This window comes from Haliotis rufescens, unplaced genomic scaffold (assembly GCF_023055435.1).
Source record: "Haliotis rufescens isolate VD_foot unplaced genomic scaffold, xgHalRufe1.0.p SCAF_53, whole genome shotgun sequence".
NCBI classification, from domain to species: domain Eukaryota; kingdom Metazoa; phylum Mollusca; class Gastropoda; order Lepetellida; family Haliotidae; genus Haliotis; species Haliotis rufescens.
The window spans coordinates 2416776-2439544 of NW_025964257.1; the positions used below are offsets into that span (position 1 = coordinate 2416776).

At 40.1% G+C, this 22769-nt stretch overlaps 2 protein-coding genes across 2 annotated transcripts in view; both read left to right on the forward strand.

Moving 5' to 3' along the window:
- Positions 1-22769, forward strand: part of LOC124128749 (cell adhesion molecule 3-like) — a 184717-nt gene that overhangs the window by 5034 nt on the left and 156914 nt on the right. The window lies entirely within an intron of this gene.
- LOC124119587 lies at positions 14-22757 on the forward strand. Its single transcript, XM_048385072.1, has 9 exons — positions 14-27; positions 1186-1476; positions 1985-2275; positions 2843-2998; positions 3425-3443; positions 3594-3646; positions 3756-3851; positions 22355-22465; positions 22670-22757. The coding sequence occupies exons 2-9, from the start codon at positions 1212-1214 to the stop codon at positions 22690-22692; spliced, it is 1014 nt and encodes a 337-aa protein (XP_048241029.1). The 5' UTR covers positions 14-27; positions 1186-1211; the 3' UTR covers positions 22693-22757.

Consider the following 22769-nt stretch of genomic DNA (forward strand, 5'->3'; position numbering starts at 1 on the left):
CGAACATAGACACACTGGAGGTTTGGTGTAGATTAACATGTATCTATTAGGTTTGGTGTAAGTAGTCCCAGTCTAACAGAACTACACTAAAGGTGTAAGCAGATATATGTATCTATCAGGGGATCAGACGCAGTCTACCAGAGCAATTATAGAGCTTTGTGAGAGTAGAACTAGACGAGAGGCTTTGAAAAGTAGAAATCGTCTTACAGAGCCATACTGGAGACTTGTGTCGCAGCCACACTGGATGTTTAATGTCGTAGATACATGTATGTATTAGTGGTCAGATACTATTCGTTATAGTGTCTTTAGTTGCCTAAGATGACACTGTATACGGCAACTAAAGACACCATAACGAATTTATTATGCTGAAAAGTTTACACTATTTGGTATCTTTGTCGCACATGTCATGTCAAAATGAAAACTTGACACTTAGAACCGGTATAAACGGCAGGACCAGTACATATCTTTCCGATAAAATGCTCTAATGTAAATATAAACGTTAACAATGGAATATATAATGCACTAAATGTGAATGGTTTAAGTACAAGAGCTAAAATGGATAAAATTTTCATAACAATGCCCAACATGTAAACATAAATCTGCGGGCCACTGTAACTTGATAGCAGTCCGCTTTCCCGTAACGACAGGATGCTATCTATTCTATTGCTATGTGACGTGATTGGCGTCACGTTTCTTGTTTGTGACGTCATCCTATAGTATGTTCTATGACGTTGCTATTTGTAACTCAATGACCTCCGTTGTAAGCTTTTTCTCTCTATTTTTTATAAATAAAGTCACGAACGTGGATTCTTTCATAAATAATGTCTGTTCTCATCACAATTAGTGATATTAAAAAACAAAACAGTATCGAATAACGAATTTCTGTACCAGAATTACCATGTGAAATATGTGAGGTGGGTGTTGGAAAATTCAAAATGGCTGTTACTGACGGCATATGGTCTCATATTAGGTCAGTAACAACCATCTTGGATTTTTACTTACGGTATACGGGCTCATTTGGGTTCAGTAGTTCTACTCTCTGATTGGGGCAATCTCACTTTGAGGCATAATAAGGTCTGATATAGCAATGCTATAGCTTTCGTGAGAGCTGAAATATGTCTATCAGAGCAACGCTGTATTCAGGCAGGCAACACAGTAGTTATATATCATTATTCCGTTTTCCAGTTGGACCAGAACAGGTTGACGTCACAATGCCCGACAAAAGTGTAGTTTTCGAGAACAGAAACCTGACCTTAACCTGTACTACCACCGCCTATCCCAACCTGACCTTCATCTGGGACTACAGTGATGGAACACCTGTAGGTGGCAACACAGGGTCTGTGTCAAGGTCGTCTACATGGTGGTCCCAAACCCTCACCTTCAAGCCTTATAAAGACAAGACAGCTGTGAGATGCCAGGTCAGAAACACCAGAACATCGGCAACACAGACTGGTTCTGTGTCCCTGGATGTCAAGTGTGAGTGTTCAAAGATGTTTCCCTTTTATTCAGAGCATTCAGGACATTATCAGTTTCTTTAGAAGTTACAAAACAGAACCTTTATGCACAACTCTTCCTCCCTGCAACGGCTGGACATCATATTGTGACTTTGTTCACTGCATGATAACAAACGAGGAAGGTCTTCACAATTACATCTCTTACTTATGTCATTTATAGTAACCAGGGCACGGGGGGCTCAGTCGTCTAAGGCGTCACGATTCGCTCTTTGGAGTTGCATCCTTTGGGTACGCCAGAAACCTATGGGTGTTGGTTCGAATCCCGGTTCACCCCGATTATGTTTTTGGGTTTGTCAGCATCATACCCGTGCTCATGAGTTTTACCTGGTAAACGTTTTAGGCCTGCATCAATTAGGGCTTCCCTCCTTCATTAAGCTGACACGCCAGTGATATGACTGGACTACTGTTAAAAGCGGCGTTAAACCCAAATCACTCACTTATAGTAACCGTCTTCATTGTTCCTGTTTAAGACCCCCCATCTGACCCTCCTTCCATCACACAGTTTGAGACTGTGATGTTTGAAGGAGACCCGGAGACTATCAGCTGCTCGGTAACAGGAGGAAATCCTCTAGCTACTATCATGTGGTCCTGTCCGGGCGCCGGAGTAGCATCGGTCAGTGACAGTGGTCAGACCAGGACATCTACTCTCTCCTTCACTGTTAGCAGGAGTCAGAACGGTCAGCAGTGTCAGTGTCTGGGGTCGTGGCGGTATGGAGGATACATATACAACCTCTCTGTTGTTAGGACCTTCAATGTCAGTTGTGAGTATCTTTTACTGTTTCTTGAGGAAGCGATAGGTGCAATGGTTAATTCCCCTTCATTAACGTATGTATGGAGTGTGTAGCATGTCTGAAATCAGGGATCCCTGAACATGCCACAAATTGACAGCATTGCCAAGAATCCCCCCAAAATAATGTTCATCACATCTGTATATCACTCATTGACTAACAATTTGTAAAAATGATGTAACACGAATTAACCACCAAAAAGTGACGGTAGATTGATGGTTGTATATCTTCAGGTGTGCGATCTCCTGTCCTGTAGCTTGCTGAGGATAAAGTAAAAATATGTACAAGCTCTTTTACCGCAACCTTTCCTGTCTCAGTGTTGTACAATAGCTAAATGTTGCAGTTAATAACAATAGACCTCTGCAGAGATCCATTACTGTCATTGTATGTGGGCATGGGAATGGAAATAAGTTGTGTTGTCTTTGGAATCGATGGCATTTTAGAATCAATGTATGATGTATGATACCTATATCAAGCACTCTGTCTTCAGTAAATATGAAATCAATACGTATTTCATGTGGTACTTATTATATATTGCAGGTCCAACAAACCCACAACCACTCAATGCCGAATATAACATGGCAGGTGTAATAGCAGGAACCACAATAGGAACCCTCTTTCTCACCCTGCTAATTGGAGGGATAGTTATGACGATCTTCTATAGGAAGGGGTTCAGGTTTGGAAACGTCTTGTCAGGTATATTGTCAAATCTCATTTTTATCATTTAACAGTATTACAGATGGAATAAGAAGTGGTGTGGGGATATTTACAGACGGGAAGTTTCCTTTCAAAGTGACGTCAGTCGATAAACATGAATGATATGTGTAAAATTGTAAAGTTAGAAACAGATCTAAATCATTCCTGACTGAGTGACAGAATGAGCACATCCACTTTGGGTATGAATATAAATAATTAATAAGGATATACCGTTGTAGACCAGTAACTGCTTATGTGCAGTATGTTGTTTTGTTAAGTCATATTAAGAAATATTAAGCAATGTACATTGAATTAATAACAAAAACATGTTAACTCATGTTTGTGTGATGAAGTCATTCACTCTTCCCGTTTTGATTTGTGATGTGTGTATTACAGTGTACTATATATGAAGTCTCTATTTTTCAGGAACCACTTCACAAAAAAGGTAGACATGATGTATGACTAAAACGTTTTAACAATAATTTCCTTTGATGTAAGGTAAATGTCCTTTAAAATTAGAGAGTAATAAAACATGATATGAAGGTGCGCCTTTCCATTATTAATTGTCATAAACCGATCTTACTTACTGTTGTAGCACCAGAAATCCTGAAATTGAAGAAATGGAAAACATAGGATATTCATCTTTGGGTAGGTTGAAGTAAGCATTGCCGGTCAGATAGATTGTTTGGGTCACGAATATGCCTGAGCCTACTCCGCGCTGATACCGTTATTATATGTTCGTACTGATTTGTTATAGATCATGTCAACAGTCCAGCTCAGAACTCAAGCATGGATAAAGAGGCGTCTGAAAACCAACATTACACACAGTTGAAGATTTATGAGAATACAAACGGTAGATTGATACTTTGACATTATATACATTGCAGTTGTCAGTCGTAAACTCAGTACTGCCAGGTTATCGGCATGCTATGAAACGTTGTTTTGCGTTCAGATGAGTTTTCAACATTTGAATTTGTTCTTCTGAAATGTGTTACGAATCATATTTTCAGTCGAGCCAAAAGGAGAGACAAGCACCTACGAAGAGCCTCCTGTATCTTACGAGTCCATCATTGCATCTCCTTACCAGAACAGTACCTCTCAACCTTCAGGTATCCACAGCTTATAATATCTATACGTCTCAGAAGAATGTAAGCTCGAATAATAAAGTGTATACAAAAAGCGATCTACGGTTTCAAACACATAGCTTTGTTTTCTCCCCTGTTCTGTTCTTATATTTTGACTTTTGGCACAATCTGTACTCAATAATGTGACACAATTATATTAATACCTTCACTTTTTCTGATGCAATTTCAGATCCTGACTATAGGAACAAGTAAACACGCACTGGATGTGATAACATCACTGGACAGTATTGCACGGCGCGTGAACTGAACATTGTGTTTACCATTCACGAATTCAATCTGATTCAGTGTCATTTTCATGTCAATATCCATTGTTATTTAATATATTATGTGCGTTGCTTATACTATCTAATAGCATATGAGATTGTTATATATTATAACACTTGCAGGGACTATATACAAACATTCTGGTACTAATTTCGATCCAAGTTTGGATAGTGGTCATCATAGTGTGTGGTTTTGGTATAATAGATGAGCACATGCAATGAATCCTATGAATGATCTCAAATAGGAAAATGTATTGACTCTATAAAGCGTCCCTTTGAAATTGAAATTATTTATAAAAGTTAGCAAACTTCAGTTAACTTACTATATCTGACGAGGAACTGAATTATAAATGGTTTATCATGTACGAAATCCTGTCAAATAGGTTGGCTGGTAGCCTACCCAACTCAACATCTCAAGACTATCTCTTCAATTTCCAATTGTACGGATATGCCTGTTATGTTTCTTTCTCAAACTAGCGCGCTCTATAAACACACAATCCTGACATGAGCCTGACTCATCAGTACTACAGTTAATTGTAGCCTGGCTTTGTAGCTGCAACTGCAAACTAACTGAGTTCAGTCATTGCAGCATACTTAGTGTTGTTTAATCGAGTTAAGATATTTACATACCACAAAAATGATGACATTGACAAATGTTTCCAATTAGCTTTGATTTCCAAAAAAGTCAGTGTTCTGTATTTAGCTCACAGGGATGTTCTGGTGTTCATGTCGGAAGTGATGCGGCTCTCTGTTGTGCATGTTGAATCCATACGCACTTTACTTTTATCGTAAGGACACATGTACATCGATTAATGCTGCAGATAAGTATCCTTTGTAATAAATAGGCTACACAACTCGTGCCCAATTCAAGTCTATGTCCCTGATAAAGAATCTTTCTTAGGATCGGGACAGGTGAAACATTCCACTTGAGAGATAAATGGGATATGATATGGTCAGTTCGTTTAATACCCTATATATTTTTACATTTGAACATTCAACTTTGTAACCTCTTTTGAAGTTCACATGCAAGATCAGCCATAAGAAATCACATTTAACTACGCATCCAACTTCACAAATTTTACTTACTTTAGGTTATAAAGAGACATGTTCATTGCCTGTTTGCATCTTATTTCCCTTGCTAGGGAAATGATTCACATGAACAATAAACATTGATTCACGCTAAATAATGTCATGTTTGTAAAATTTGAATAATCCACATTAAATACACTGCCATGGTATCACCACATTCACCTAAAGACGTTAGCTGGTCGGTATACAGACTATCCAAATATGTAATATTGATAATTTACTGTGTAATTAAAGTTCACAACAACTTCAACGCCAAATTCAAACTCCTGGAACCAAAATGGGAAATTACTGCTATGTTAACATTTTCCCGTAAAATATGATGAATAATATTTTACATGATGAAATATTTTAACATGCGTGTAAAATGTTGGACAATTTAACAACATTATAACTAACCTATCAGAGTGAGTGAGTGAGTATGGTTTTACGCCGTTTTTAGCAATATTCTAGCAATATCACGGCGGGGGACACTACAAAAAGGGCTTCACACATTGTATCCATGTCGGGAATCGAACCCGGGTCTTCGGCGTGACGAGCGAACGCTTTAACCTCTAGGCTACCCGACCGCCCCTAACATATCAGAAACAATATCGAATTTACTGTAATTGCTGTACGGACCATGGTGAGTGAACGTCGAGGCCACTCAAGCATCATTCTCATTTACACAATGCTATTTCAACAATAGTGGCAGTGAAATATTTTCAAGCCATCAGGTAATGTAAACATGTTTGAATAGTTTTCAATATGTAGGTGTCAGAATGGGCCCCTTATCTATTCAGTCGTTTAAATATCATGTCGGCAGTTATAGTGAACCTTCTTATGCTATTGAACCTTGTTCTGAACACCAGAGAGTCGGCTGTATGTGCACATTGTAAGCCAAAGTCGGTGACACGGAACCACATTAATGACGTTTTGAACGGGCCTTGGTAGATCGACAGACATGACAATGTGGGGAGTATTCAGTTCAGCAAAGGGACGCATGGTAACTGGTGTACGATCTGATAACACACAGGGTAGTGAAATGTCGGTTACTAAAGCATTCGTTTGCCTACCTACTTATTTCCGAAGTTTGGTGGCTGATTATTGCCATCTCTTTTACGGGACTGCAGAGGATGATTGACTTGACTCGTGACTGCTGTGATGAACGGCAGGACAACATTCTTGGATGACAAAGCAACGCATCACAAGGCGGCACAACACACATAACGGCCAACATGAAAAGTTATCAACCAACAAGGCGACCAGATTAAAAAATGCTCGCTGGTTTGTGTGGAGTGGGGAGGTTTTACACCACCACATCTGTCTGACCGTATGAACCGAACACCATGTGTGTTGATAATGAGTGAGTATGGTTTTACGCCGCTTTTAGCAATATTCCCGCAATATCACGGCGGGAACCAGAAATGGGCTTCACACATTGTACCCATGTCGGGAATCGAACCCGGGTCTTCGGCGTGACGAGCGAACGCTGTAACCACAGGGCTACCCGGCCGCCCCGTGTGTTTATATGATGCCATAGCGTCAATAAGATATTTAGCCACTGTGTCAAATTGTTTGAGTTATTGGTGAATTGATATAATGTGTTATACTTAGTGTGTTACGTGTATTTAGTCTTGACACATATACAGCACATTAACAAATAAAAAAGAAGACAGTAACTTTTGTTGATCCGAGTTATGTTTGCTTATACTCGGCCCATCAACATTGACAAGTTATACTGAGATGATTAATATAATTGCTCAAGTCGTGTACTTGTCTCTGGACTACAGGCATATAATAACCCGCGTAGCAAAACCGTAAAACATACATGTGCAAGGATCTGGCACAAATTCTTATATGGAAATGATGCATACAGATTCACATTGATGGCAGACTATGTACCGGAATCTGCAACAAGAGGATGTTTTCGATTTTTGCATTGTGAATTTCCACTTTGTGTCGAGCAATATGGCATCTACAATTCGAAGCTGCTTATACAATGTCCAGTCACGTTCAACTTAACCAATAAGCTACACGGTCAAGAAAGTTTAACGTATTCGTACAGTTGAACTATCCATGTTAATTCAGGTGATTACACTTGCAAAAGGGAACATATTCAAATGGCAGCGACAGCATGGGGAAAGAAAGGTGATGATTCAATTGTTATATTGTGTTTAGTGACTGACATTGTCATAATCATAAATCTAATAATTGGTTTATTTATACAGCACTCAAACACTTCAGAATGCTCGAAACGCATACAAACACAAATACAAAAGCCAAAGACGCTTATAATATATCTTGACTTGGGGTTTGAATGTTGAAAGTGTTTCAGTAGTCCTGAGATTGGAAGTTCATTCCATTTCATTGCCATAACAGATCTAAACGATTTACTGCCAAATGTTTTACGATTGAATCTTGTTAGTAGACACCGCCTGAGTTGACACTGGGACACATGATTATATATTATCTATAGGCGTCTGATGTTGTCGTGTGTTACAGTAATCCAAACGACAGAGGAGAAATGATCTTGAGCAGCTGCTGTGTCAGAAGCCAGGAGATGGCGAGATTGGATTGTTTTAACACTTTCTTTACAAAGGCAGCCTAAAAAGTTCATTACATAAACGATGACAGGAATAAGAACATCACAAAACTGCATTATCCGTTTGGTTGGAATCGGATCCAGGTTACACGTATTTGTCTTTGATTGACTCACAAGGTAAAGGACTAGATTCTCAGACACTGGTTCCAATTCAGCCAGCTGAACACCATTGAAAGGTTCAGAAAACACCTCATCAACACGTGCATCATTTGCCTCACAGGTTTGTAGAGATCTGAGATCAACCCTGATTTTATAAATCTTGCCTGTGAAGAATGTATTGTAATTTTCCGTGTGGATAAGATTGTTTTCTTTTTTTGGAAGTGAAATGATTGTGTTCATCATTCCTCTAAGTTTCGATAGTTGAGACCAGGGAGCCTTCGCATTGTTCATCCTAGACAATATCGTCTCATGGGGAGTAATGGGATTTGGCCTCCTGTATAAAAAAAAATACGTCTATGGATCTCTAGTCCTGATTGTCTCCATTTCCTTTCTGCGTTTCGTCTCATTTGTTTTGCTGTTAGTTTATCCACATTATAACACAGAACATGAGGGTTGACATGCTTATCTCATAGATCCTTCTGTGTTGAGTTGGAGAATGTTTGATAGAGAATCGTGTAGCACGATCAGCTCAAAAGTCATAATGCGACATGTTACTGTTTTCTTGATTGGTGGTGGCTGTTCCAGATGGAGAATGAAATCTAGAAATGGTCTTACATTTGGCGGACCTTCATATGTCCCTATGTATAAAGTCATGACCACATGAAAGAACCGATGTAATTAATGCTGTATCCATTAAGGTATAAATTACCTTTTCTTGTTATATTGACGTTGTCAGTCGCTACATATAGAGCTGTACATAGGAGTGCAAGAAAACTATGAATCTATATCCATGAATGTGTTTCTAGGCTTTTCAGTAGGTGGGATTCTTCAAAGTGGTAAACGTCAAAGATTTGCATCATTTCAGGCTTGACAAGTAAATATGCCATGATATAATGTTCAAAGCGGCATTAAACCCACTCCCTCTAAAACTCACTCACTCTAAAACTCTAAAAAAATGCATTCATATGACAGAGATCGACCCCGCTGTATTTGGATACTACTGAACTTGTTTGTAGAGCATGCATTTAATTATGACCTTGTATATTACTTCAGGCTTGATTGGCCATGTTGATAATTGAAATACTGTTCTGTTCGGGGTGAAAGCAAACTCACTTACTCAGTCAGTCACTCACTCATTCACTCACTCAAGTCTGGTATGTAACACTGTACCTGCATTCATATGCCAGAGATTGGCTATATTTAGCCACTACTGAACTAGTTTAAAGCGACTGGTATACATGTAAACATGACCTTGTATATTACTTCTGTGTTGAGCTACCCGGTCACACAAGACGACTGTAGCAACGATTTATACCTGACCGATTGAAGTCTCAGCAGGTATGTGCAAAGTATATATTTCTAACCTTATCAAATGCCATCTTTTTTCTTTATGTATATTTGTATCACCACGTCGAACACACGGGGCATACGTATCTTGGAATAACCCACAATATCTTTATATACTTAGAACTTTGACCTGGCCTCTATTGGTACATAGGTGTTACCAGTGTGTCAATTATCTTACGTGAAGGGTTAATTAAAACACATATCTTGACAGGTACAATTTGGTAACAGAACACACTGATATGAATGGGATTGTCTTTGTCGTACTTTAGGCTATGCAGAGTTGTGTCCCTTTGTCCACGACACTAAAGTCGCATGTTCAGTGACATCAGAATGACATTTTCCAGTTGTTGATGTTTTTAACGTGTATTTGTCCAATTCTGGCCTCAAAGGTAATTTTGTAAACAGTTACGTTATTGTTTGAAGGCGAGAGAATTCCTTTTGTTTCATTTGACGTCGGAAATGCAGAAAGTTTTGATGAAGATAATAAAACTATCCTCTCACTGATGTTTTTGTAACTGTATGTATGTTCATATGATCAGGATGATTGGCTTTCTGTCTGTCATGGGGCGGCCTTTCTTAGGCATGCCAGGATCCAATGATCAAGTCAAGATCCCCCTTGTTATTGTTCTTGTTTCTGAGCACCATGCCTATGGTGTGTTCACATATGTGTGTGATATCACAAATATGTCATGAGGTCGTATATCACACAAATGTTTAATTTATGTTTGTTTTAGTAAGTTAACAAATTAGTAAATAACAAATTATACAATCGTGTTGAAGGTTTTGAAGGGAGAGTTAATACGCATATATCCATTTGAATCGTCCATTAGCATTCAGTGTGAAACCGTCTGATACATTAACGACAATTGTCACATACACTATCATCACGATAGAAACAGACAGCTGGTAAGACAGTCACATGATCCTTCTCTCATACGCATCTCATCTCAGATACTCCAAACAACATCCAAATGACTAATAAATAATGAACCTATATTCCAGGTCTCACCGATGTGCCAGACAACAGACGTTTCTGCTACTATAGTATATGTGATTGCAGGTAATTCTTTCATATCACCCACATATGTAATGATTAAATATTTTACTTAGTTATATACCTATATAACCTTACATACTTGAAATAAATAGAAATATCTTCTTGTTTAATCATCACAGCTGAGCATGACTCCACTAAGGGGAATGTACGGTCATACTTCATGCTACATGTCCAAGTATCTTCTTCCTGCAGGTGTTGTGTCAGGTGCCCCCAGCGCCAGTCCAGTGCTGTCTGCAGTGTCTGACACAGCCAGGTTCAGCTGGGAGATTCCACAGGGAGGTCTTGGGACAGGGAATAGTTTCCTAACTCTCAATCCTGCTGGTGTCGCTGTGTTCATAGTGACAGGTACTGGGATATTCCTCCCCACTGTCAACTACACAGACAGACTGGAGTACCAGGGGAACATAGCAGCCAGGAATGTCACCTTCACCCTCAGCAACATCCAGACATCTGATGCAGGGACATACACGTGTGGGGCTGGAGGGACTGCTAATGTGATACAGAACTGTGGACAGAAACTTGTTGTCCTGGGTGAGTGGCTACTCAGTATTTGATTCGTTACCGTTTCGTACACCACAAACATAGTTTAGTCGACTTTAAATTCAACATACATATTCAGAAAACAAATATCATGTCTTAGATATGAATGTAATGTGAACATAATCGCCCGTGTTTTGTAATTAGGGAAGACCTCTCACACATCAGGGCGGCTGTCACACAGATTAAAGTATGTCCTCCATTGGTGGATTGCACGACATTGTTCATCTCAGATCAGCAAATGAGAACCTTTTTATGATAAACACTAAGTTGCACGAAATGTGTTCCAGGCCTTCAACTACAAATACAACCACAAGGGCAGTTTGAACACAAAAGTAATGTTTCATCACGTGACTTTGTCAGAGCGTGTCCTGATCATGAAAACAATGAAACTTTGTTTTAAAAGTGGAAAAGGTGTTACTCGGTGACAATACCCGCATTCCTTGTCTCTAATAAAATTAGGCACGGTGGGGTAGTCTTGTGGTTAAAACCTCCGCTCGTCACGCGGAAGGCCCGGGTTTTATTACCCACCTGGGTATAATGTGTGAAACCCATTTCTGGTGTCCCCCGTTGTGATATTGCTGGAATTTTGCTTCAAGCGGCATAAAATCACACTCTAGTAATACCAGATGTCGCAGGTAACAAACGATTGTAATGTAGACGAATGCAAGACAACACTGTTAAACCCCATGTGATATGGCTGTCAGGAGGAAATTTACAAACGTGATGATATTTACAAACGTAATGATATTTACAAACGTAATGATATTTACAAACGTAATGGTATTTACAAACGTGATGATATTTACAAACGGATAAGTTGTAACAATAAAGCATCATTTGACGCATCGGTCACACAAAACAAAGAAATGGTTACAAATGATCCAAACAAAATCCACCCCACCCGATCACGAACACACGCCCATCCATTGACGGCAACAAAGTGATTGTCGTGAGTGAGTGAACACTATAAATGTGGGAGGACATTTTCTAAGCTGTTACAACTCTTGTGAAATCCACAAGACATGTGTGCTGCTGACAAACAAAAGTTCATAATGCAGGATTCGAACTCAAGATAGTATTGTCTATTTCGACACAATGACCCAACTCTGACAAAGAAGTGCGTCCTGATTCAGCTAATTACATACCACAGTTTATACAATTGATATATTGATGATTGAATGGATTACAGGCAAACAAACATCAGTCAAGGTACTGAGCCCACCGCCAGCATTCACTTGTCCTAATATTGTAAAACTTTCTCAAATGCAGATTTTTTTATGTTTTTCGCACGTACATATTAGACACATATTTAAAAAAAACACATACACTTGTAGTAAAACTGTATAACGTTAATCTGGTATAATTTTTTAATTTGAAGTTTACAAGATATATGGCTTTTCCATTGGACGAGAGGTCGGTCACATGACCGCGAAATTGATGTTCATAAGTGTATGAACGACACAATTTGACTTTCATACGTTTTTCACGAGATCATGTTCTTGGAATGACGTAAACACTGACGGACTACTTCCACATTCTTGGGGAAACCCCTTGGAAATCCCTAGCACGAAAACATACATAAGCGTTCTTTCTGATCATTTAGAACCTTTATTCTTGGTCTCAGCGTTTCAGTATACATTGAGAAATGTCGGAGAGCGTGACTGCATGATTGTTGACGAATATCCTCGCTGCGGCCTATCTTAATGAACAAACGAAGAAATGCACATCCAAACTATCATAGTATCGACTCGATCCGTGCCTAGGCTGACATTGACCGTCTCCAGCAATCTATGACTATACCTTCGTGTCTGTATGGCGCATCTTTATTCACCTTTCAATAATCGGCACATGTAACCGCCACAGGTTCATTAACAACTTCGGAAATCTCTCCCGTCACATTTATCGTGTCGGCCATTTTGACGTCTTGTACTTAATGTAAATGTATTACGACGCGCTTTCATTGTGACTGACGTACTGAGGTAGTTCTTTACAGAACTTTCTCATCTAATGAGGATATGGTTTGAACACATGTGCTGCATAAGATGTTTCTGAAGAGCAAGTTGTGCATCCATTCGCCCATGTCACCCATATTTTTTAGGAACTATTTTACTCCGCGATATAGCTGGTTATTGCATGGTTCTCAGTGTAAACATGACGTCACAGGTACTAAATAAAATTGTGTTAAGATCTTGGCCTACATTCTTTGAGGTAAAAAATTGTGATATTTTTTTTATAAGAATTGACTTTCACTTTGTGTGAGTTCATTGGAGTATGAACCTTCATAGAGTGAGGGCCAAACTGTATGAACGTCGGAGCTTGTGACTCTCCGCACTCATGATCAAAGGCCCCGAGCGCTCTGATTGGTCCCCAAGTGCGTTTGTTATGGTTGGAGCGCGGACCATTCACAGCATTCGACGCCATTGAGCGCGGATATTTGTCGTTTACTTCCGTGACCCATAGCCGAGACTGGACCAATATTTCGATAATATGACCCGATATGGGCAATAAATTGCAAAAGTGAAGGTTTGTTACATGCAGGTCGTATGTGGAGGGAGGTGGGGAGGTACTGTGAACATGGCATACATACATTTCCATTTAATTTAAACGATACAGCCGATTTCAACTTTGGCCAAGATGGCGAGTGACGTACCTTGTCTATAAATATATATGGGTCCAGTGTTTCAGTAATATCACTTTCCTGCTTCTGGGGCATGTGGATTATACACCAAAAAGCTGGTGTTAATACAAAGAACGATATGCATCGTGGCATGGAAGACTCCAGTTCGATCCTTGAAGTGGGTAAAATAAGAAAAACCCATCCTGTTAACATCTTCGTGTTATTAGTGGAATGGTGCTAAAATGGCACAAACCAGACTTAAGCATTCACCTGTCAAATTACGCTATATATATATGTATGTATGTATATATATATATATATATATATATATATATATATATATATATATATATATATATATATATATATATATATATATACATATTAATCTGTATACATGTACAAAACATGTACAAACTCCTAATTTATACATGGTGGTTTTGAAAGGCAAGCCCGCAACTCCTCGTCGTCCACTGTCAACATTTCCTGTCTACAACAAGCAAGTGACCTTGACCTGCAGCTCCACCTCTACCACTGTTCCAGCTGACCACAGTCTGACCTTGACCTACACTTGAGAGCGTAACCATACTGACATCACAGTTACCTCCCCTGGTTCCTCCTACACCTTCACAGTGAGTTCCCGGGACAGTCACAGCTACAGATGTAGAGCGAGAGAGAGTCCGGGTCTGGAGTCAGAGTGGAGCCAGGGCTACAACATGGAGCCTCAATGTGAGTACAGCTTACAATTTACCGATTCGTGGAAAGCTCAATTATTGTTGACCAAAATGACCAGCTTTCAAACATACAATAATGAATCACAATGAGCAACATTAAGAACTACTTTTTCGACGAAACTGAAAGGGAGTGTCAGTGACATTTAGCTTGTTTATATTATCTTGCCATTGCTAGTTAAGGGATCTACTAAATTAATTTGTTACTCACCCAACTGTTAAATAAATCATTATGTGTCTATTCTTGGCGGCACTATGCAACTGTACACAACTTCTACTCATACTCTTATCTACTGATAAGACCCTTCCGATGTTCATGAACAATCATCCACACTGAACACTTTCTTCTAAAAACTCGATGAATTGGTGAAATACCTCATTGAATGTGAAGAGTTATTTCACTAGCTTTGTTTATATCGAATGGCTCCCAAATAAATAAATGTATGAATAAATATAATATAACATCGAGAGAGTATACAGACTCACTTTTATGAAATCTTATAGCCAACAAGACATGACTCAATGAGTCTCTTGTGCTCGCCTCACCTTCACAACAAGGATGTTTCCCCTGAATGCAGAAGTGTCTGACCCTTAGGTATGAAATCTTATAGCCAACAAGACATGACTCGGTGAGTCTCTTATGCTCCCCTCACCTTTACAGGAAGGATGTTTCCCCTGAATGCAGAAGTGTCTGACCCTTAGGTATGAAATCTTATAGCCAACAAGACATGACTTGATAAGTCTCTTGTGCTGGTCTCACCTTCACAGTAAGGATGTTTCCGCTGAATGCAGAAGTGTCTGACCCTTAGGTATGAAATCTTATAGCCAACAAGACATGACTCGATGAGTCTCTAATGCTCCCCTCACCTTTACAGGAAGGATGTTTCCCCTGAATGCAGAAGTGTCTGACCCTTATGTATGAAATCTTATAGCCAACAAGACATAACTCGATGAGTCTCTTGTGCTGGCCTCACCTTCACAGTAAGGATGTTTCCCCTGAATGCAGAAGTGTCTGACCCTTATGTATGAAATCTTATAGCCAACAAGACATGACTCGACGAGTCTCTTGTGCTGGCCTCACCTTCACAGTAAGGATGTTTCCGCTGAATGCAGAAGTGTCTGACCCTTAGGTATGACATCTTATAGCCAACAAGACATAACTCGATGAGTCTCTTGTGCTGGCCTCACCTTCACAGTAAGGATGTTTCCGCTGAATGCAGAAGTGTCTGACCCTTATGTATGAAATCTTATAGCCAACAAGACATAACTCGATGTGTCTCTTGTGCTGGCCTCACCTTCACAGTAAGGATGTTTCCGCTGAATGCAGAAGTGTCTGACCCTTAGGTATGAAATCTTATAGCCAACAAGACATAACTCGATGAGTCTCTTGTGCTGGCCTCACCTTCACAGTAAGGATGTTTCCGCTGAATGCAGAAGTGTCTGACCCTTATGTATGAAATCTTATAGCCAACAAGACATAACTCCATGAGTCTCTTGTGCTGGCCTCACCTTCACAGTAAGGATGTTTCCGCTGAATGCAGAAGTGTCTGACCCTTATGTATGAAATCTTATAGCCAACAAGACATAACTCGATGAGTCTCTTGTGCTGGCCTCACCTTCACAGTAAGGATGTTTCCGCTGAATGCAGAAGTGTCTGACCCTTAGGTATGAAATCTTATAGCCAACAAGACATAACTCGATGAGTCTCTTGTGCTGGCCTCACCTTCACAGTAAGGATGTTTCCGCTGAATGCAGAAGTGTCTGACCCTTAGGTATGAAATCTTATAGCCAACAAGACATAACTCGATGAGTCTCTTGTGCTGGCCTCACCTTCACAGTAAGGATGTTTCCCCTGAATGCAGAAGTGTCTGACCCTTAGGTATGAAATATTATATCCAACAAGACATGACTCGATGAGTCTCTTGTGCTGGCCTCACCTTCACAGTAAGGATGTTTCCGCTGAATGCAGAAGTGTCTGACCCTTAGGTATGAAATCTTATAGCCAACAAGACATAACTCGATGAGTCTCTTGTGCTGGCCTCTCCTTCACAGTAAGGATGTTTCCGCTGAATGCAGAAGTGTCTGACCCTTAGGTATGAAATCTTATAGCCAACAAGACATGACTCGATGAGTCTCTTGTGCTCCCCTCACCTTCACAGGAAGGATGTTTTCCCTGAATGCAGAAGTGTCTGACCCTTATGTATGAAATCTTATAGCCAACAAGACATGATTCGATGAGTCTCTTGTGCTGGCCTCACCTTCACAGTAAGGATGTTTCCCCTGAATGCAGAAGTGTCTGACCCTTATGTATGAAATCTTATAGCCAACAAGACATGATTCGATGAGTCTCTTGTGCTGGCCTCACCTTCACAGTAAGGATGTTTCCCCTGAATGCAGAAGTGTCTGACCCTTAGGTATGAAATCTTATAGCCAACAAGACATGACTCGATGAGTCTCTTGTGCTGGCCTCACCTTCACAGTAAGGATGTTTCCGCTGAATGCAGAAGTGTCTGACCCTTAGGTATGAAATCTTATAGCCAACAAGACATAACTCGATGAGTCTCTTGTGCTGGCCTCACCTTCACAGTAATGATGTTTCCCCTGAATGCAGAAGTGTCTGACCCTTAGGTATGAAATGTTATAGCCAACAAGACATAACTCGATGAGTCTCTTGTGCTGGCCTCACCTTCACAGTAAGGATGTTTCCGCTGAATGCAGAAGTGTCTGACCCTTAGGTATGAAATCTTATAGCCAACAAGACATAACTCGATGAGTCTCTTGTGCTGGCCTCACCTTCACAGTAAGGATGTTTCCGCTGAAGGCAGAAGTGTCTGACCCTTAGGTACGAAATCTTATAGCCAACAAGACATAACTCGATGAGTCTCTTGTGCTGGCCTCACATTCACAGTAAGGATGTTCCCGCTGAATGCAGAAGTGTCTGACCCTTAGGTATGAAATCTTATAGCCAACAAGACATGACTCGATGAGCCTCTTGTGCTCCTCTCACCTACACAACAAGGATGTTTCCCCTGAATGCAGAAGTGTCTGACCCTTAGGTATGAAATCTTATAGCCAACAAGACATAACTCGATGAGTCTCTTGTGCTGGCCTCACCTTCACAGTAAGGATGTTTCCCCTGAATGCAGAAGTGTCTGACCCTTAGGTATGAAATCTTATAGCCAACAAGACATAACTCGATGAGTCTCTTGTGCTGGCCTCACCTTCACAGTAAGGATGTTTCCGCTGAATGCAGAAGTGTCTGACCCTTATGTATGAAATCTTATAGCCAACAAGACATAACTCGATGAGTCTCTTGTGCTGGCCTCACCTTCACAGTAAGGATGTTTCCCCTGAATGCAGAAGTGTCTGACCCTTAGGTATGAAATCTTATAGCCAACAAGACATGACTCGATGAGCCTCTTGTGCTCCTCTCACCTACACAGCAAGGATGTTTCCTCTGATGCGTTGAACCTTAGGTTAGGCTATTATGAAGATGTTCATGAAAGCATTTCTTTTTTAAATTTTAGTGATATAAATTTATTATTTGCCTTTTGAGAGAAGAGCCCAGCTACGAACTGTGTATATATATTCACACGCCACCCTAATACCAGGATCGATTTCTTTTCAACTTAGAATTTACAAAGTTTAAGTTATAAATATGTAACTAAACTCTTCCCCGTTAGATACCAAGGTCCAACTCGATGCCGCGCGTTGGCGTCGTTTTGCAATGCACTCGTCATGAAAATGGCACCTGTTAATATTCTGTATATATATATATATATTTAGTGATATATGTTCAAGTGATATATATTTAGTGATATATGTTCAAGTGATAATTAATCTGCCCTATGGCGTGGGACTTCTTACCTACACCTTCCACAAAAGCACAAAACAAACCCGAGGGATTTCCTATGGCGATTCAATGGCATCAAGCTAACTTTGGATGGTGGAGTTTAGTATTCACAAATAAATGCTATCCAAATTTCGGTAGTTCTAGAAACACAGACTCCAAGGGAGCGTGACCATTTGCCAGCATCACGTGTGTTTCAAGGGTTAATTAGCTTATTTGTAATTACATACACCAGCAGACCGCAGTCAAGTCTCACAGCCTGTCGTCGTCAACAGACACGAAACGTAAAACCATCAACAAAAAAGTATGCATATAACATGCTGAACAGTTATATTTTGATCGCCACACCAAGCCATGAAACGTATAAGCAATCGCTCGTTCATGTACATACTGCTATTAAATACACGTTGCTTTAATTTGTCATATTGTTTTCTGTATATCCTCAACTCATCATTGTTTTCCATGTAGGTTATTGGAGGTATAACTAGTTCTTGTATCACGGTATCAGTGTCACGGTGCCATGTATTCCAGACGGGCCCTACCAGATCTCCCTGACTCCCTCCACCTCCTCCTACACTGTGACAGAACACCAGGCTCTTCCATCAATCACGTGCTCCGCCCTCTGTAGACCCGGATGTACCTACAGGTGGTTTCACAATGGAACAGCTATCAGCAGTGGAGCCATGCTCCAGGGACAAGCTGACAGATCTAAGACAGGCTCCTACATATGTCAGCCTTCTAATACACACGGGAGTGGTGACAGTGTCACAGTCAGTGTTGATGTTCAGTGTAAGTATATAGTCTACACTGGTGACAGTGTTACAGTCAGTGGAAGTATATAGTCTACACTGGTGACACTGTTACAGTCAGTGTTGATGTTCAGTGTTGATACCAATTCCTTCCATGCAAATGAGTGAGTGAGCTAGGTTTAACGTCGCTTTTAACATTATTCCAGTTATATCAGGCGTGTCAGCTTAATGTGGTAGGAAAGCCCGAAGTGATGCAGGCCTCAGACGTTTACCACTTCGGTGAAACCAACGAGCACTGGTATGGTGCTGACAAACCTAGAAACATAATCGGGGCGAACCGGGATTCGAACCCACAATCATAGGTTTCTGGCGTGCCAAAGGGACGCAACTCTGCACAGCGAATTGCGCCGCCTTAGTCGACTGGGCCACCCGTGCCCCCTCCATGCCAATGACACAATGAGTCATTTATATTTTCAGACCCAGTGAGTGTAGTCGTGTTCACCGCCAACTCACTCAGTGGCTCACTGGCAGTTAACGAGTCTGATCCGGTGACCTTTAGGTGCCAGGCTGATAGCAACCCAAGGTCAGTCATCAGGTTATTGAATGGAACTGAGGAGTTGACAAGGGCAGATAACTCCCTGACCACAGAATATAGACTGGAGTCAGCAGACTGTAGACAAAGAGGGAACTACTCCTGTACTGCCACTAACAACATCGGGGTACCTGTCAGCCAGCAGGTGGAGTTGCTGGTCAAATGTAATCTATTTGTATATTCTATACGGATTGTAATAGTTGTGATGATTTCCATTGATGGTTTATGTCGCAACTTTGTCAATGATAATAACGCTGTTGAGTAAATGGTAGGCCTACGGTTTGCTTGTATATTTGTGTTATCTTGTCTTCTAAGTTGATAACGCAGAGTTGAAGTTTCAACGAAAGGCTCCTCATAAATAATTATACATACTCGATAAAATTGGTCTTCATCATACTCTACCCTAAACGGATATTATTTGTTCCAGAGTCATTACATATGTTGTCTACATTTAACCAGGTTCTCCTCGGCTTGAGGAGACAGCTCCCCAGCAACTCAAATACGCCGCTAGACTGGGTGGTAATGTGAATATGTCTGTGTCGGTCCTGGCCTACCCCCTTCCTACATTCACCTGGAGTAGAACCACCAGCACCAGACAGGACCTCACTGGTTCCTCCAGCCCTGTCTCAGACATCTCAGTCACTGCCAGACTCCACCTTACTAACCTCCAACAGCAGGACTTCGGGGACTACAGTCTTACAGCCAATAACGGTGAAGGCGGTTCAGTGACTTACACAGTCAGCGTAGTGTCTGAAGTTGAGCTGCGACATTCTGATGTATCATTCACTAATTCAGGATACAATTGTTCATATGTTTCAATACCTATATTTGACTGTTGTTTAAACATTACATCTTTACTGTACAAATAAAGAGATTAACATTAGAAACATTCTATGAGAAAGCTTTTATAGCATTCCTTTTCATATTGATTTGTTTAAGGGCCACCACAGATACCTACACAGTTTAGAGATCTGGATAATGCAACAACGTCGTCAGTATGGTTATCCTGGCTGCCCGGTTTTAATGGTGGAAACCCTCAGACGTTTCTGCTTGAGCATCTCAAGTTTGATACAAGAACTTGGACTGTCTACAAGACCTATGCAGACACCGGCAAGATGATGGTGGTGGAAGTGACTGGGCTTACACCGGGAGGTATTCACATATTTCGACTACATGCTAGAAATGACTATGTGGATTCTAACAGATATGTATTTGTAGAAACTAGGACTGCTGGAGGTATGTGTCACTCAGGTCGAATGAAAAATGGTTTCATCTGATGTAAATGTAATTAACAACTCATCATCATAGAAGATTTTGTATACAAGCATATGTTGTATTTGAGAGTAATTTCCCATTGTGAAGTACTTCAAGTAATGTTCCTTACATCTTTTCATTCAACGTGAACATGTGTATCTGGCCACCAGCCAATGATTTGTGATTTACAGAGCTTTCAGCAATGTCAGTCTCGATAATACAAGACATTAGGTTTACACATATGATGAGATTCGAACCTATGTATTCTGTGACATCGCCCACCAATCACCAATTAGTTTGTTTGAAAGTAGGAAACTAGAAACGAATACCCTTTCATCCGACCCTTTACACTGACATACGTTTACCACCCGTCTGTTATGATCTTTTACTCCTATTTCAGATCCACCAAATCAGCAAAACCTTGAAACTCCATGTTCGTGTACAGGGGTGATAGCAGGATCCACAGTTGGGACCCTTCTTCTTACTTTGCTCATCGGGGGAATTGTTCTGATGGTACTGTACAGAAAGGTATACAAGCCTAGGCTCGGACATATTCTGAAAGGTACATAGTTTAATTTTTGTTGTAAAACGATTGTCAATAGGAATAATTTGATAATGATTTTCCATTATATTGATGAATGGGTTTGAAAACCTAATTGTCAGGCCTAGGATTTCCTAATTTGCCTGTATCCGACATTAATATTGACTGAAAAGACACATTTGCATCATCAAATTTATGTTGTTAATACAATGAACATGCAGTCATTTGCAGTTAACTTGTTCCTTGCCGCTGTAGGTTTCCTTTATGGATGTAGAGTTCTGTTGCCATGTATGATGGGTGTTTTACATTATGTACCATGTGGCTATTTTTGTTTTCCAGAAACTGCATTACGAAAAAGGTATTATGATTGTCAAAGTTAAAGATAACAATGTACGGAACATGTGAAAATACTAAATAAGGTAATAGAGCCCTAATAAGGTAACTAAAGACGTATATTATATATTGAAGTTTATAGCTCCATTATGTTTCTTGTTGAAACGGACCTTATTAATTTTGCAGCACCAGGAATCCTGAAACTGTAGAAATGGACAACAGAGGGTATTCATCACTAGGTATGTACTGGTTTTTGGTTGTTACCCTTTTGCTGAAATTACTATTATGTATGGGACTGTTTAGCACTGAAATCATTACAATATGTCCACATTGTTTTGTTTCAGATCAAATTAATCGCCCTGCCCAGTATTCAAATTTGGAGGAATCAGAAAAACAACAGTACTCACAGTTGAAGATTTATTAGAATACAAAAGGTAGATAAAGGTTTTGTCATTTTGCTCAATACTGATTTAAATTTCAGTATTCCACTGAAGGTAATATTGAAGTGCTATTAAGAAGAGTTCTGATGTGGATTTCTTGTTAAATACGTAATGAATTACATCTTCAGCGGATGCTGCAGCAGATACAAGTACCTATGAAGGCATGGCAGAGACTCCCCCTGTGACCTATGAGTCGATCAGAGCATCTCCATATCAGAACACTGGAGCACTTTCTCAAGGTAACCAACACATGAAACACTTTTGCTTGTTGAAATCTTATGTCATTGCCATGGATCAACTGTGTGCATGTACAGAACCGTTCAACAGAGGCATATACCTTCTTTCCTATCCTAATATAACACGTTTATCATCCCATGTTATTGTGAGTTGACATATAATCTGTCATGTTCTGTGTTTAAGTACATGTAGTCTGTATTTTTCAGGTCCTGACAATGGAAATAAGTAACGAAGAAGGAATTCATTATTATATCACTTCCAGTAACAGACCAAGGAACGCAGCATATTAGATTTCAAAACATGAAG